Below are 17,310 nucleotides of genomic sequence, written 5' to 3'. Positions count from 1 at the left end.
ACTAATGCACGGGAGGCACGCACAAGCCCAGCCGCAGTGAGCACCCCTATAGGAAAGCATACTCTACATAACAAATTTCAAAAACGAACAAATTTACGAAACAACCAATGGCAATTTTGTAATGCCAGCATAAGCGCTGTCTCTTATACACATCTAGATGTGTATAAGAGACAGCTACATAACAAATTTCAAAAACGAACAAATTTACGAAACAACCAATGGCAATTTTGTAATGCCAGCATAAGCGCTTGGGTTATGTGTGGTTTAGTTCCGACATAGACACTGTGAACACATAGTGATCTGAATTCTTCTACCCGTAGTATAATTGTGCTTGTTGATTTAGTGAGGCTTGASATTATTTGTTGTAGGGAAAGCGAATATTGGAAGAAATGAATTACTTTAGTTTTTACCATTTTTTTTTCACCTTATTCAAAACGTATATCTTCCAAGCAAAACTTGAAGGCATATCATAACTGCTAAAGGCGCGACTACCAAACTGAAGTCTAAATGTTTGAATAAAAATTAATAAAAAAAAAGTATTGAATTATAAACTAAGTAGGAGATGTTTTGATGCGGATATCAAGCTTGTGGGTTCGCAGCTTCACGACATGCCCCGTCAAGATCATTATTGTCAAGCAGCAATCTCAAGATATTACCCCGCTGAAGGCGAGTGCCTACTTTGCGTACTGTTTTCTGCCAAGGCGGTAGTAAACAAAACGACCGCTAGTATGGGTTAACTTAGTTAATTGGTAATTCATTTCTTATTTGCGCAATAACCACTTGTGGGAGCGGTGCCTTAAGGTGGAGATGAACTGAATRATGAGAGCAATGAAAACCAAATAAGGCAGCCAGATTCTACACAATTTTCGTACGGTTGAAGCAACTTGAGACGGACCAGWGCCCCACAGGTATCAGTTTAGCTTTACATTTGCCAAATGTGTGTGTATGTGTATTATGTAGATGTGGTGCAGTGATCCTTGCCAGTGTGTGCAGCGTTAGTTCGCCGTGTGTTACCGAATATGATGTGTTGGTTGTGACGTGGAGAGGGGGGCGTAGTTCCGGTTSAGTATCACCGAATGGCAAACTACTTACTTATTGAGCGAAACGTCGGTTTGACTGGCTGTTATCGCCATAAGCAAGTGCCTGACTGACTGCCTGATGGTCGTTTGCTCTGCTGCCTGAGTATGGCTGAGTGGCTATTATTGGCCACTGAAGCAAACTAAAATCGAAATGAATTTGCAGTATAGTAGATAGAACGTGCCGCAGATGAACAATTTCGTTGCACAAGCATGCGCACACACACTCAGGACTCAGGCGTACACACAGGTATGTACCGCTCGAATGGGGATGTGTATGGGTGTATCATACTATTTATTGCTAAGTGTATGCAATGTAGCAATAACAATTTTCTTAAATAGCCATAATAACGCCGCTAYCAACAGCGGCGGCGAGAGGCGAAAGCGGAGAGGCAAACAAATAATAACGGCGCGAGGTGAAAAAACTGCAGGAAAGTTGTGGAAAAAATGCAAAATTTATGTAACGCAGACACATTATTTTGCCATTATCCTTAACAGCCCAGCGGTAGCAGCAGCTAGCGTCGGAGGCGTGCGGGGGCGACTAAGTAAGTTGCTGCCGCTACATTGCATGGTACGGATGCCGTTGGCTAGGGCATGGCACAAATAATGAATTGTGTGCTTTGTGCAACATATAAAGATGTAAACAAATGTGGGATGCGGCATGTGCGGMCGTCGCCTAGTAGTGAGTGCAGTTATCGGAAAACAATAAATGGAAGTTGTTTCCAACGATATGCGAAACTCAAAGCATTTGAAATGAAAAATAGAGGGAAAATAGAGGGAAATGAGGAACCTGTATGACAATTGTGGATTTATGGAAGGCTACCGTTAGTTGAAAATAGTTGTAGTMTAAAAAGTATTTTCGTATTTCTAATCAAACTTACTCTTATTTTTGAATASCTGTAACTTCTTTTCAACCGCGGCGAATTTAATTTTTTTTTGGTTTGGTGAAGCCTAAAATCTCATCGATTATGGAGGGTTCAAGGTGTAGCACTCAATTCAACATAGATTTTTAGCAATTATTTTATTCGAACCTTTTACAGATTTTTTTTTACTTATAATAAAATCATATGTCAAATACAGATCTGAGGTTTGCTGATACCAAAGATACTAGTTGTTTGCCTGCTTTGGAGTGAAACAGTCGGCGAAGATTTCCAATTTCTCAAACTTCATGAAATATTAATGACTCGAAAAGTATAATATAATATCTACTACGAATACTTCGCATGAGTGGGAGAAATGTAGACCACTCTGAGTAGAGTGAGACAAACTTTTTCCATTAGCTTTTTATACAAGCGCATTTACCATTATTTTCAGCGTTTTTTGTATTCTTTCATTTTCCGACGATTATTGTTTGGCTACCTATTGTCATTATGTATATTTYCCGCATAAGCTTCTGATATGAGCTCAAATATACGCTTTCGAGTCCTCTCTATGAGAGTCACCACTAATAACTACGGCCATTAGCGGCTTCATTGTTATCAAACTTATTTTGTTCTTGCCGCATATACTAAGCACAAAACTACAGTTATTGACAGTTAGATGGAAAGTATCTGCACTTTTTGTTTAGAAAAACATTTCAAATGTGTATGTGTATGTGTGTACATACGTATATTATGTGTGTCACTTATCATTTATATGAAATATATATATATTGTATATATATTATTGTGCCTATAATATAATATAATATATATATGTGTGTATAAATAATGAAGTAGAGATAAGTGGAATATACAGAAATTAAATATAGTGAAATAATATTAATTTCAGTAAAAATTTAAGTACGAAAATAAATGTATGGGACATATAGAAATTTATATATTGACAACATTATTAAAAAAAATTTAATAAAATAAATAAAATTTACAAAATAAAGAAATAATTTGGTTGAACGAAAAATATCCATCAGAAGATATTCTTCAAACTTCTTCACCCATGATAGATTGCTTGTAGTCTCGATTTCTTCTCTGAAGATAGGCAGCACACAATTCTAACCTAAAAGGGTACAAAATGGCTCAGCAAAAGCGTTTGGAATAATTCTATGCCTAGAACGTCTTTTTTTTGGAATACAACCGCCTGCCTAAACAGTTCAGAAGTACATTGTAACAAAAAAGACCCCGGAAATTGTATTTAAATTCTCCAGGTAAATGATATTTCAAAAAAATTTATTTTGCTAACTTGTTCTCAATTACTCCACCAAATATTGGGTTGTCAAAAAAGTATTTTCGTATTTTATTAATAGAAATCGTTGCAGTCGCATATCTCCAGTGCTGCCAATTACAATTTGTCATTCCATAGATTGTTGCAAAGATAAGATTTTGAGCTTCATTTAACCAAAAATAATAATTAAATTCGGGAAAGTTGAAAAWAAGTCACAACTGTTCAAAAAAGAGTGAAAATAATGAAGAAATTCGCTGTATTTTGGAATCTTTGTATAAAAAGGGAAGAATGCCAATCAATCCACTAACGAAATTCGGAGACTAGGCTGTATTAGTTCGTGCAGCACAACAATAGTTCACTCGCTTTCATTCTGGAAATTTCGATGTTAGAGATGCACATCGCTCTGGTCGACCTATTTTTGGAAAAGTTGATGAAATTACGGAAAATATGGAATAGGGCCGTCACACATGCAGCCATTACATCACTGATGAACTTAACATTCATCATCAAAAGGGTTTTGAACCATTTAGAAAAGGCTGGCTACAAAAAAAGCTCGATTTTTGGGTACTACATGAATTGTCTGTGAAAAACTTAATGGTATGAATTGACATCTGCGATTCCTTGCTGAAACGAAATGAAATCGAACCATTTCTGAAGTGAATGGTATCAGGAGASCAAAAGCGGATCAAATTTGGCGAGAAAGTGCGAAAAAAATTATGGAATTGAAATGGGATCATTCACTATGAGCTATTCCAGCATAGCCGAACGATTGATTCTACATTTTACTGTCTACAACTGATGAGATAAGCACTCAAAAAAAAAAAACAAAAAACAAAAAAACATAAAAAAATAAAAAAAAAAAAATAAAATCAAATAAAAACGCCACAACTGATCAACAGAAAGGACTTCGCGAAAAGACTTTTTCTATATATACATAAATATATATGTATCTATCTCGCTCAGTTTTAGGTGATACGTAACTTTTAGGTGAACAAAGCTATTATACTCTGTAGCAACAGTTTTTACCAGATTTGTTTCCGTGTGATTTTTCCTTGTTCTCCAAACTGAAATTGCCGCTCCGTAGAACCCTTTTCAGCTGACGGAAGAGATTTGGCAAAATTCGCTGAGGGAGCTGTGTTACATCTGTTGGAGATCACTTAGTTAAATATTTTGCGTTTTATTTGCGATTTCTTTCTTGTCACAGTATAAATTTAAAACACATTTAAAATACACGTCTTTTGAGCTTTATATGTCGATAACAGCAGGTATTTAGGACGAAAATACAAGTTCGAAATCAGGCAAATATAACTTTCAGTACCACTAAACACTTTCTATTAGCTTTTTCGCTTTTGTACTGCAGCGGGGTGCATACTAGAACAACCATACATACGTGCCGCTCGCTTTCTACCAATTGCTAAAAAATGTCGACTGCCGGAGGGACCGGAAATCCAATAGCCATACTGTGTATTTGCGCAACTTCCTGCCGTTGTAAATCCATATTTGAGTATATGTTTTCATTTCTTTATCAGTTGCTACAAAAACAAACATTAATATGCTTGCTGCGCCGCCATTTGCAATTTCTTGCGAAAAGAGCAGCAGTAATAATGGTGAGCAACAGAACGCGCACAACAACAACAATAAATAAGGAAATAGATATTTAGTTTCGACCGTTCTACTCGTGCATATCCGCAGAACGGTATTGTAATGGTAATATCGGTATTTATAGAAATGAATAATACGCTTAGGCGATTGCTGTCGCTTTTGTTTCGTAGTAATTATTTCCGTTTCCGCTTGTGTTTTGTTTATTGCGATTTTCAGCTTATTGGTTGAATGAGCAATGCACACAGCAACAACCAAAGAAACTAGACACAAGCCTACACGGCCAACCAACCCAGCTAAGGGGCCGGTGAACATTACGGGCAACGGTGGTGGAGTGGCGCGGCTAGAATGAGGAAATAAATAGCGCCATACAACAATGCAATTAAAAACACGTAAACAGCACAATAATTGCAACAATTACGAAAATGATACACCACCGCAATGCGAATATTGTCAAGCCGGTAACGAGCAGCAAAGGGATAATAAAGCAATTATTAACAAACACTGGCGCGTTTGTGCGTTGCACTGCGAAATGATTTTCATAAACTTCGCCATTAGCCACAGCTGTTTTTGCAGTGCTCGGCTGCGGCAAGCGCCTAACGCCAAATACAGCAATTAACTTGTTTATGCCAATGAAATTGAAAGGCGCAAACTTTGAATTTAGAAAACGAGATTCGCCATAAGAACTGTTTGCCCTAAAAGCCGATCGATTCAATGCACATGCTCCACATATCCACAGAAATACACACATGGACAGGAGACGCAAGGCGACGTGAGAAAGTAACGCTCTTAAGTGCTTTGAGGGAATTCACCAGTCTAAGCTGACATCCAAGGGCGCACAGCAGCTCTCACGGGATTACGCAGCCTTCAATTTAGCAATAATATGGTACATTAGTGATAATTGAAAGTCGTGTCATTGATGTAACTCCTTGTCAAGGTTGCCGCGTGCATTCGCGCGTGGGACCAGTGGATAATCAGTTGCCAGCAAAGTGCTTAGAACTTTTCGAATAAACAGTTTAGTGCAGCAATTTCGCCATTTTTACATACATATGCATTTATTTCTATTGTTTTTTGTGTAAATGCGCGCAGCAGTAAAATAAGCACTTACAGTTGGCGTTTTGATTTCCGTCATTCACTATTGAAACCGTTATATTTATTATGTTATCTGTTTTTATATATTCGCACGTACATGCACATATGCACAAATACGTAAAACTGCCACACATACATGTGTAAATGCATAACAAAAGCATATTCCATCATATGCCATGAAATATTGGTATTGAATTGCTAATGGATTCTGTTTTCATATACAAATGTATGTGTGTACGTAGGTGCGCCCCAGTTTCAGGTCATAACTCGTCACCCATGGTCGCATAATATCGCACATCAAATGGCATGAAAACACAGCTGCTAAAAGGTGGACACAATCACAATCGAATCGGTGTTCAGATTTATTATCTCTACTCTAACCGTTATTGGCATATGCGCGGCTGTGACGAACTCTCTGTCCGACTTTGCTGAACTATTCGCTGAAATGTGATTTTATGTCGAAATTTATTGGAATAATTCATAAACATCATATGTAAATGATGATCCGTTTTTGCACTCCCTCATTTACAATAATTTTGCCTTTTTTGCGGCAGAGCAGGTTTTGGCTTTAAATCCAAGGCCATGTAATACATTGATTACTATTGCAGTATTGTTTGAGTGCCTTTTTAAAATCCAATCTTCCTAAAACTCAAAAGAAAAAGATTACTTAATTTTTAAAGTTTTTTAAATAGTTTAGGGCACCATTGCCGGCCGATCTATGGATACTTGGTGGCAAAGAACTGATAAGAAGCATGAACCAGCATGAACTAGCATGAAAGCGTGCCCGACAATTGGAATTTAAGTATGCTCTGCCCAATCCACAAAAAGGGAGAACCCCAAAATCTGCGCCAACTACCGTGGCATAAGCCTCAACATCGCATACAAGGTTCTATCGAGTGCACTGTATGAAAGATTAAAGCCTACCATCAGCAAACGTATGATTGGATCGTATCAGTTGGCATAGATCAACAACTGATCAGATATTCACCATGTTCCAAAAATTGGAAAAGACCTGTGAAAAGAGGATAGACACACAGAAGGGGTGTTAGTCGATTTTAAAGTTGCTTTTGACAGCGCGAAAAGGAGATGTCTCTATGCCGCAATGTCTAAATTTGGTATCCCCGGAAAACTGATACGGGAGTATAAACTGAGCTTGAGTAATACCAAAGCTCGGTCAGGATCGGAAGTACCTCTCCGCGCCGTTCGCTGCCAAACGAGGTTTCAAAAAACGCGACTCCCTAATGTGCGGTTTCTTCTAACTGCGGTTGGAGAAAATAATTCGTGCTGCAGAACTTTATCACGAAGGTACAATCTTCTATAAGAGTGTACAACTGCTGGCGTATGCCGATGACATTGATATCGTTGGCTAGAGAAAGGTTCTGGGGAAGATTTATGGTTCGATGGAAAGATGAGCTGTATGACATAGTTCACAGCCCTCGTATTCGACGCAGTACCCGCTGGGAGAAGCAGAGGAAGAAGAAGATCTCCACTCCGTTCGAAAGGGCAGTTGGAGAAGGACCTGGCTTGGCTTGGAATCTCCAAATGGCGCCACCGAAAAGAAGAAACGACTGGCGCGCTGTTCTCAACTCGGACATAACCGCGTAGGCGGTGTCTACGCCAGTAAAGAAGAAWAAGAAWGTATCATTTAGTGTATGCGATGAACCAAACCAGCATCTCATAGTTTACCAAGACTTCAGTTGCCTTGTATCGAATTTCTAATTAGATGTATAAAGTAGCACGTCGTCTGCTTCAGCAGAGCTAAGTGTAAACTTCACTTTTCAATAACTCCGACGAGAATGCTTTATGAGCCCTCCGAAGGCGATGGTCTTTAAGCATTAAATGTGTAAAGTAGACGACGCTGAGAGCGTAAATTGCTGCAACCAAATTCTATTGTAGTTGTGAAGTACCTATCAAAATATTTACCATTCCCAAGCCGCACCCGCGTCGCCGCATGCTCATTACAATTGGGAGGACCGCAAAAAGTGTCAGTTGGCAATGAAGAGTAGTTTATGTTGGCAGCTGCACTGTCCGCGACACAAATGCTTTTCACTGCTGTTGTTGTCATAGCTAACCACAGAAGGATAGCCGGAYCGTCAGCCGCAAAAGTCACAAAGTTGCAATTTTCAAGGAAGCCAGGGGTGGACTGTGTAAGCGGCCACAAACCGGGCGCTCAACCAACACCCCCCGCTCTGGGATGTGCTTGTTTTTGCAGTTTACTATCGCCTTCTTGTGGAAATTGTGCTTTTAATGGTATTTGTTATTGCTCGTTCGTTTTTTTTTTCTGCTTTGGTTTTTCGGTTTATAGTATTTCTGCAAACCACTGCTTAAGAAGATATGCAGTGAAGCGAGGCGTTGTCTTGGCCCCGCAGGCAGCACGAGCATTGCGGAGCGCTGCACAGAGGAGGAGAGCCTTAATGTGCGATAATTTTATGATTTAAGTGTTTAATTAAGTATATTGTGACTTGCAAGTTGTAAGTTGCCACTGCGTCTTGCAGTCTGTCAATAGGCAAATAGTGTTTAAAGTAGAAGGAGCAATGGTCCTGCAAAGACTCGATGAACCAAGGGAGGCAATGGGAATTGCGCTGACTGTACTAAATCAAGAATTTGCATAAAGCGGAGAATAGTTTCCCACACCAGATTGTACACTCCATTTGTTGTGTATGTGTGTGTGTGTGTGTGAAAACAGCACATAAAAAAATCAGACGAACAGTGAAACGACCACTTCCGATTTCGGTTCCTTTCAGCATATTAATGAGAATATGACGTATAACTTTACAGACATGGTTGATATTTGTATCCGAGCTGGTACTTAAGTGGTAATAATGTTTAGGAACTAAATGCTATGCGCCACTTGTTAGTTTGCTGTCCTTCGAGAGTCGGAGACTTAATAGGAAAACCCGCCGCGAGACTCTCCAACTCTTTCATAAACATTCTTTACTACTTTTAAATGATTGCTGAACAAAATAGGTGGCAATCACATTCGCAGTTGCCCTCGAATCTTACAATAAAAGCTTAATTTTAGTTATGTTCGTGGTTTTTAAGAGAACATTTAAAAATAATTTTCGAGTCATTTCATTGGGCGGTCGGGGTATATAAACTTTATTATTCTGGGGTGCCATGTGCACTCTCGAGTACAATGTAGCTGCCGCAACTTTATGTAAGTGGGAAGCTGACAAGGGGAGCTAACAACTGAAAATCTATATTCCAGCCGTTCGATATCAAACATGGTTTCAGTTATGGCGACTTCCTATCGTCCGACTTCTTCAATCTACTCCTGGAGAAAATAATTCAAGCAGCAGAACTTAATCGAGCAGGTACAATYTTCTATCTGCCGTTAGTTCCGCTTTATCTAGACTGGATAAGGCAACGAAGCAAATGGGCCTGGTGGTGAACGAGGGCAAAATGAAATATCTTCTGTCACCAAACAAATAGTCGTGGGGCTCGCGACTTGGCTCCCATGTTACTATTGACAGTCATAACTTCGAAGTCGTAGACAATATCGTACAACTTGGAACCAACATCAACACGTTAGCATCGAAATCGCAGAATCAACGCAGAATAACTTTTGCCAACAGATGTTACTTCAGACTGAATAGGTAATTGAGAAGTAGGGTTCTCTCTTGACAAACAAATACCAAATTATACAGTCACTCATCCTTACTGTCCTGCTATATGGTGCAGAGACAAGGACGATGACAACATCTGATGAGTCGGCGTTACGAGTTTTCGAGACAAAGGTTCTGCGGAAGATTTATGGTACTTTGCGCATTGGTAGCGGCAAATATCGCAGTCGATGGAACGGTGGGCTGTATGGTATATGCGACGACTTTGACATAGCTCAGCGAATTAAGAGACAGTGGCTCCGCTGACTAGGTCATGTCGTCCGAAAGCATTCCAGCTCTGAGAATATTCGCCGGGGAAAGCAGAAGAAAAGGAAGATCTCCACTCGGTTSGAAAGACCAGGTGAATAAGCACCTGGCTACACTAGGAATCACCAATTGACTATAACCGCAAATAAAGAAGAAGAAGAATTTTAATTACTCATTCGTTCTAATGTGCATCATTTTTATTGTTTTCGGTTGGTACCACGTTGGCAGTGGTGGAAATGCGAACGATGTGTTCGAGTATCTATCTGAAGTGGCTGATTAAGATCAATAATGTGCATAAGTCTTTTGTATATGCGGTCTTCAAGATTAGTGTGCAGGTTTGACCATTTGTTGTAGTTGATGACATTGCTGGGCACAACATTAAATGCATTTCCGTTTTAGCAGAGCTTAGAGACGAGTTCGGCACATGGCAATTTAGTAATTACAAAAGTTTATCCATTGCAAGCACTTTTGCACTGCTTAATGCCTCGTTAATGCTTCATTGCCTCTTTAGTATTTATATTAAGCTTCAACTTCAAATCGAACTGTTTGGCTTTCCCAGTCCCAGTCCCAGTCCCGCCAACCGCCACGCGTTTGCTTGAACTTTTCTATTTTTTCTGTGCTACTTTTTGCGTGATTTTTAATCAGGCAAAGTTTGCTTTTACGTCCAGAGTATTTTGCCCCGTACACTCTGCTCACTTAATTCCAGAGTTAATTCCTTTGACCTGCCAGTTTGGCCAACAATTGTTTTGCTTTAACAAAATAAGTTTCGCGTTTTCTCCCCAAAAAGTCCGTTTTATCTGTCTAATGTTTTACAACTTTTCGCTTACAATTCTATAAATTCAGTTTGCTACTGGAAAGCTATAACTAAGTTATTTTTACTACATATATATTTGTTTTTGTTTTTGTACAGTTTCTCAATGTTGTTTTATATTGTACATGTTCCTGTTTTTTTTTTTTTTTTGTTAGCTACAAAACTGATCTCTAATCGGAGTGGAATCTGTGTGCATCTCTGTCAGGCTTTCATGTTTCCTCGGATTCTTCAATCTGAACGAGACTGTACGTATGTTTAAATTGTGCCAAAAGCGTACATGCAATAGCAGCATAACTTCTGTATTGCGGCAACAATTTTCACAAAACAATTGAGCGATCGAAACATACGCACATTGGCGCTTACATAAGCACAGAAGTATGCCAGTACGTTTATTTCCACTACAACTTTTGTATGTTATTGTTATTGTTTACAAAAGATTAGCACTGACCAATGGGGGCAAAGAAACCGAAAAAGCGTTGGGAAACTTTCGAAAGTGCAGAGGCACTCGTCCATATTGGCTACTTGCGGTCAACCGACAATTCAACTCAACTCAACTCAAGTCAGCTCACTGCTGAACAACCAACTTTCAACTCACTCAATTCCAATCAAATTGAATCAGTTACATGAATTAGATGTGGCACGAGCAAAGACGGATTGAAACAGCTATGAACCAGTTCATATGAATATGCTGCATGGTGGGAGGCAATTTCTTTGCAATTCACATAAAGGGGTTTCGGTTAAGGCTTCATTGAATTAAATATTATACTGTTTTTATTTATTGTTTAAAACAATTGGTGACGCTGCTAAAGTAGGTAGTTCTGTCTTATTTGGGAGCACCTCTTAACGATATAAATAAGTAAGATTGAGGCCAAAGTAATTCGGTTAGCATTATATTTCGGGCGCTTCGCTGAACTTATGGTCAACATAATCGGCCTACTGAGGGTACTATTCGTAACACCATCACCCTTCTTGAGACCCATAATTAATTATTGGATACGTATGGGACGACTTGAAAGTTTCCAAAAAAAAAAAAAAACCGACGTTTTCAAGCCGAATTTGTTTCGCGATATGCGATATGGGCCTAATTCTGGCTCAATGGGAAAGTAAACGAGCAAAATTGTCGCTTTTGGGAAAAAGAACAACCTAAAGAGATTCCAACGCTGCCATCAATCCAGAAAAAACCACGGTTTATTGTATATACATATATTGTTATTTTTTTTTTTTCAAAATGATACGGTCAGAACGAAACCGTTCATCGCGACTAATGGTCTCGCCATGATAACCGACTAATTGATGCCTAAAATTTTAGCTAGTGATCTCATCGACATTTGGTTTGAAAAGACGGCGCCACTTCCCACACATCACATTAATCAACAGATTTGTTGAGCGAACACGCTACGATTCAGGCCTTGGAGCAAAACATTACACTTGTCATTCGCTAGTTACCTGCCAAAATGCTCAGACGAGTCATCGAAAGTTGGATTCCATCGAATCCTAGCCGCGACCAACAATTGAAAGAAATAATCTTCTAAAAATAAATGCCAAAGTGTGTTCTTTCGAATGATAATACAATTTTTTAAAAATAAATTTGAAGTTTCTGTGATTTTTTCTAGGGAACTAGCGAACCTCGAACTGCATCACCATTTACATATTGAAAATATTTTATATTATATGCGATAACATATTTGGAATTTATATTCTAACTATTCATGTCTCACCACTAAATATTTCTATAAACTAGTTAAACAATGACTGTCTGGTTAATCGCTTTAACAGGGCAAATAAGCATCTGAATTCTAAACTCTGCCGATGCAGCGAAATCCAATGGCCCAACTTCGCTGCAAACGCTAGTCAGTACACTGGGCATGTGTACCTCTGGCTCGATTTATGGCACAGTTGCAAATTGATTCTTTGTCGTTATCTTGTGGCACTGAGATATCACTGCTCCATCACCATTACCATCATCATCATCAATCTCTGCCACAACTATTGTTTCTATATGTTATTTGCAAACTTGTGGCCACAAAGTGCAATTTGATAGACAATATAGACAATCTAGAGGAGAGAGCGTGTATGCGACTTCGACGAAGATCTCTGCATTTCAAATACAACATTGAGTGACTTTACGGAATTTATATTATGAGACAAAAGAAAATTGATATTTTTGCAAAGGCGATGCGACTGATTTTATGAGTTTGCGAAGTGTGTGCGCATTGTTTCCTTGCTTTGCAGCTTTGGAGTGGGCTGTAACGGGTATGTAGCAGTATGTATTGCCTCGCTGTTGCACTGCTTGCAACGGCCAGCAAGTGAATTTGTATTGTGTTTGTGTATGTAGCGTTGTGGCATCACTCAAACCCGCTGAACAATAAAATGAAATCAATACGATTGATTGCGATTTTTCGAATAGAACTTTGTGTGATKTGGTATGTACATATGTATGTACGTGAATAAGTCACAGAAGTGTTGCTTTGTGTCACTAAATTTTATTGAATCTTATTTCCAATTTATTTCTCGAGAGTTTTGTATGCTCGTTTAATGTTTCATATTTATTTATATTTAATTTCTTTGCTTTTGTTTTGATTTGATTTTATTGAGAGGCGAATATTGCGGAGTGGAAAATATTGATATGCACACTTTTTTGTACGGCCATTAAATTGTTTTGAAAATATAGCGGTGATATTTCTCAAAGTGCTCAAGTTACAGTGCATGTGGTTGTGTGGTCCTATGAAATAGTAAGGCAAGTATGAGTTCGGGTGCGTGCCGAACAGTAGAGACGTATTAAAATCGTGTGTATTAAAGTTGTGTGGCATAGTTCGAGAGGTCTACAAAGCGAGATTTTCCTTATCTCTGGCTTTGCGGAGAGACAATTGCCCACTGCTGTCATTCCAAAAGTCACCAAATCACAAAAATTATGCTCGGTGCAACATTGGTACCCCAGTATCAAATGTTAATATGGTTGTGAATACATCTGTCTATAACGCAGCCGGGAACGTGATGATATAGCACAAATGCGCGCTCACGCATGCAATAACCAAACAATTGACAATACAATACACCCATACAAAGGCACACACACACACACACACACGCATTTACAGCTGCAGACTCATCGCTATAAATGCAAAAATTGATGCATTATTGGCTACAAGTATGCACAAAAATATTCAATTGACGCATGAAATGGCACGGCTCTATGGAAGCGCGCACACACACAGAGCATGTGCATATGGTCTTTGTGTGGAGTCTCTCAGCCATGAGCACAGTGAAGCCAGCCAGCGCCAGCCAGCGCCAGCCAGCGTCGAACAACAGCTGATACACACCGACACCGAAAATCAAAAAACACTGTGAATAGTTCGCAATGGCTGGTTTGGCACTGAATGGCGTGTACGCAATCAGCCTTCCGTCTGGCAGCACTGCGAATGCTTGATGGTAGAAATGGAAATGGAAATAAATTCAATGGTCAATTTATTTGCAGTTTCGTTTTTCACATTGTCAAGTTGGCCTTGCGTAGCATGTCACTTACAAACCATTTATTTTTCCCTTCCGTTCCCTTACTCGCGCGGCGCTTTCGTCTCGCCCGCTTTCCCGGTTTCTTGCACATTTGTTTGGTTCGGTCGGTGTGGTGCGGTTTGGTTTCTGTTTTGTTGCGGTAAATGTCGTTATTCATGTTTTGCTAGCATCTTTTTTGTCAGCTCTTCGCTGTTAATATGTATGTATGGCTCTGTGGATATTATGTTTTTCACTTATTTTATTTATTTGAGGCATTGAGTATTGTCTTCCGCTGAGTGCATGATTTGTAAAGCAAATTGCTCGTGCTCTGGCCCTTGTACAATGAGGTAAGTAATGGTAATACATACATATCTACATATTGTTGCGTGATTGCTTTGGCTCCTATCATATTTCAATTTGCTGCTGCATAGAGTGCCATGAATAAATTTATTGATACTCTTGTAGAAGTTGATGTAAATTTTTGTGGCAAAAACGCTTCCATTGCCACAGCAGACGTTCATTATTTTATTTCAATTGGTTTTATAACGATATTTCCCAACTCAACTACTTGATTGATTTTAGGTGCGTCAAAATTAAATTGCTCTGCTCTGCCCCATTGCCAAGAAGCACTCTTCGCAAAAATTCGTATTTAATCTTCTGTGGGCGGCTTAAGAAAGTGGCAGACTCTAATTGATTGTTGGTATCATTTCGGTAGCTGCTTACCTGCTGAGAGGAGTTGCGTGGTACTAAAAATGTTAAAAAGACTAATTGACTAATGAAATGCCTGGAGAGCTTTCGAACTGATGAGTGTTTAATTATAACTTCCATTTAATAACATGGTTATAGGAATTATGAAAACAGAGCTGAAGGAGAGAAACACTGAGCTTCTTTACGGATGGTTCAAAGCTTGGGAGGAAGTTTGGTGGAGGGGTTTACGGTCGGTAGTTCTCTATCAAGCCCAGTTTCGACTCCCTGACTATAGAAGGAGTGCACTCATGAACTCATTAACAATGCGTTCTGGGTTACTCAGGGAATGTCTAACCTCCTTATCAATTCGCGTTAAGACTGGTATGGGAGCCAGGCATAGCGGAGTCGCCGGAAGGAAAGACACCCTAAAACCTAAATAGGTGTGTTTCGCGGGAGCCTGGTCAGTGCTGTGCCACCAACGGTACATGCGCTATCGCAAAATCCTTTTGGCTCATGATCGATCCCAAGAGATCTATTGATCCAGTGATCTCTTTTCCCTCAGTAAGGCTAGCCTTGTTTTGTTGTGAGTGTTTTAACAGGACATTGCCTTATCGGCGTCTTTGCTGTAAGGTTGAGCAYCTTACCAGACGTCATCCACAGWGGCTGTAAGGAAGAGGTCGAGTTGGAAACATCTCAACATTTCCTTCTTGGCTGTCTCGAGTTGTTGAAATGTCAAAGATTAAACACTTGAGAGCGCATCTCTTCAGACATCCCATCGAACTAGCGGGAATTCAAATTAATCAGATGTTCAAATTTGTATTGGCCTCTAAGTGCTTTGCGAACTTACAAGATCGAACACAGGAGTTCTTCTTTTCAAAGCTTCACAAAGGACTACATATAGCAGCTGAAGTGCGATCTCTCTAAATCATCCAACCCAACCTAACTTAACMTAATAATAGAGCAGGACGCCGGCCTTTCTCAGTATCATGTCGGTTGTTTATTTTTGAGCCATAAATCGCCTTCACCTAGCTGGGGGAGGCTCTAGTGCTGTGGAACCCTGCTACACACAAAAGATAATACCGACGTCGCAAATATGGTAAATTTTATGTCAGTCCTGAATAACACTGTTTGGACTGCTTTTACTATTAATATAGGACAACTTGTGATTACTTTATAACAATTTACGACAATTATGCGTATGTCGGGAAATAAAGAAAAGTTTCCGAATATGCAGTGTATTGACTTACCCATCAGCGCCGAAAGCCTTCAGCTCACGATCCAATGTTTCCTTGACATTTTGCTGCGAATAAAGTCCCATGGGGGAGTTGAATTGTTTATGAACCAATTTACGTTGAACGGTGGCCATCGCGTATGGATTCGGGTTTTTTATATTTTCTTTATTGTTTTAGAGTTATTAGACTTTTTTTACTAACAAGTTTGTGAACTCTTCACTGTTTTCTGCTCAGGATCTATTAATTTGACCGGTTGCGTCAAAAGAAAAAACGGTTTTAGTTAAGTGAATAAATAAGTATTAGTGGGGTTATTAGGTAGGCTGGGGTTTTTATGTAGATTCTTGTATATCGAGGAAGTAAAGAGTTAAAGAGAGTTAAAGAGAATCAAAGAGTTAAATCGATGCAATCACCGCTTTTCGAACCAAATAAAAACGGTGGAAAGGTTATTTTTGTTTTGTGGAAAATAGTTTTTCCAATTAGCAGAAATATGTCACTAATAGGTGGTGATAACGGTACAATTAGTTGTGAATATGTTTAAAAATGTGTTAGAATTTATGGAAAAAAGTTGATTAAAGCTGAAAACTTTGTATCGAATTTAGTGAAATTGTTTCTGAATTTTTGTTTGTATTTTGGTGAATTGTATTTTTTTRTTTTGTTTTTCAAATAAGCGAGTGCATTTCGGTATCTCCCGTTGTAGGTGTTTTTGAATCTCTGTGTGCTTTCTATAAAATTATACAATTGTTCTCTCTGTGTTTGTTGTTGTGTTGTTTTCACAAATATTTTTCACTACTTTTGTGTATGTACTGGCTATTTGGCTTTGTATTTCGTTGTTGTTTCGAAGATCGTCGGGTGATTCGCTCTGAAAGGATAAAAATAGAATATTGTATTTATTAAATTGGTTGAGACACGTTCAATCATTCAAACACAACAACAATTTTCCATTATATACATATGTGTTATAGATGAAGTGTGTGAGAAGCTTTTTGTTCTTTTATCCACAGATAACGACGACATTTGCAGAATAAGAAAAATATTTACAAAAATTGAGTATAACGTTTAATTAATGATGGTAATAAAATTAAATGAAATAATTAAGTGAACTGGTCCATTTGTATTTACGGACGGATAAAGCACGTTTATTGCGCTGAAAATGAGGTTACTATTTCCAACACTTTCAGCAGTCGGAAAACCTTCCTTGTAAGAGGCCGTTGTCAAGCGTCGAACAAAGAAATCATTCACTAACTAAAGATTTGCTTAAGAGGCTACATGAAAGGCTTCCTCCGATAAAAACAGCC

General features: G+C 38.9%; 1 protein-coding gene across 1 annotated transcript in view; it reads right to left on the bottom strand.

Moving 5' to 3' along the window:
• Nucleotides 1-16,149, bottom strand: part of LOC108969422 — a 124,081-nt gene extending 107,932 nt beyond the window's left edge. Inside the window, exon 1 of the mRNA XM_018934121.1 lies at nucleotides 16,031-16,149. Coding sequence (XP_018789666.1) covers nucleotides 16,031-16,149 — 119 coding nt within the window. The remainder of the gene's footprint in view (nucleotides 1-16,030) is intronic.
• Between the last annotated feature and the right edge of the window lie 1,161 nt (nucleotides 16,150-17,310).

The sequence above is a fragment of the Bactrocera latifrons genome, unplaced genomic scaffold (genome assembly GCF_001853355.1).
Source record: "Bactrocera latifrons isolate USDA-ARS-PBARC rearing strain unplaced genomic scaffold, ASM185335v1 scaffold_252, whole genome shotgun sequence".
Taxonomy (NCBI): Eukaryota; Metazoa; Arthropoda; class Insecta; order Diptera; family Tephritidae; genus Bactrocera; species Bactrocera latifrons.
The sequence above is the reverse complement of the archived record's forward strand: the minus strand, read 5'-3'. Positions and strand labels throughout refer to the sequence as shown.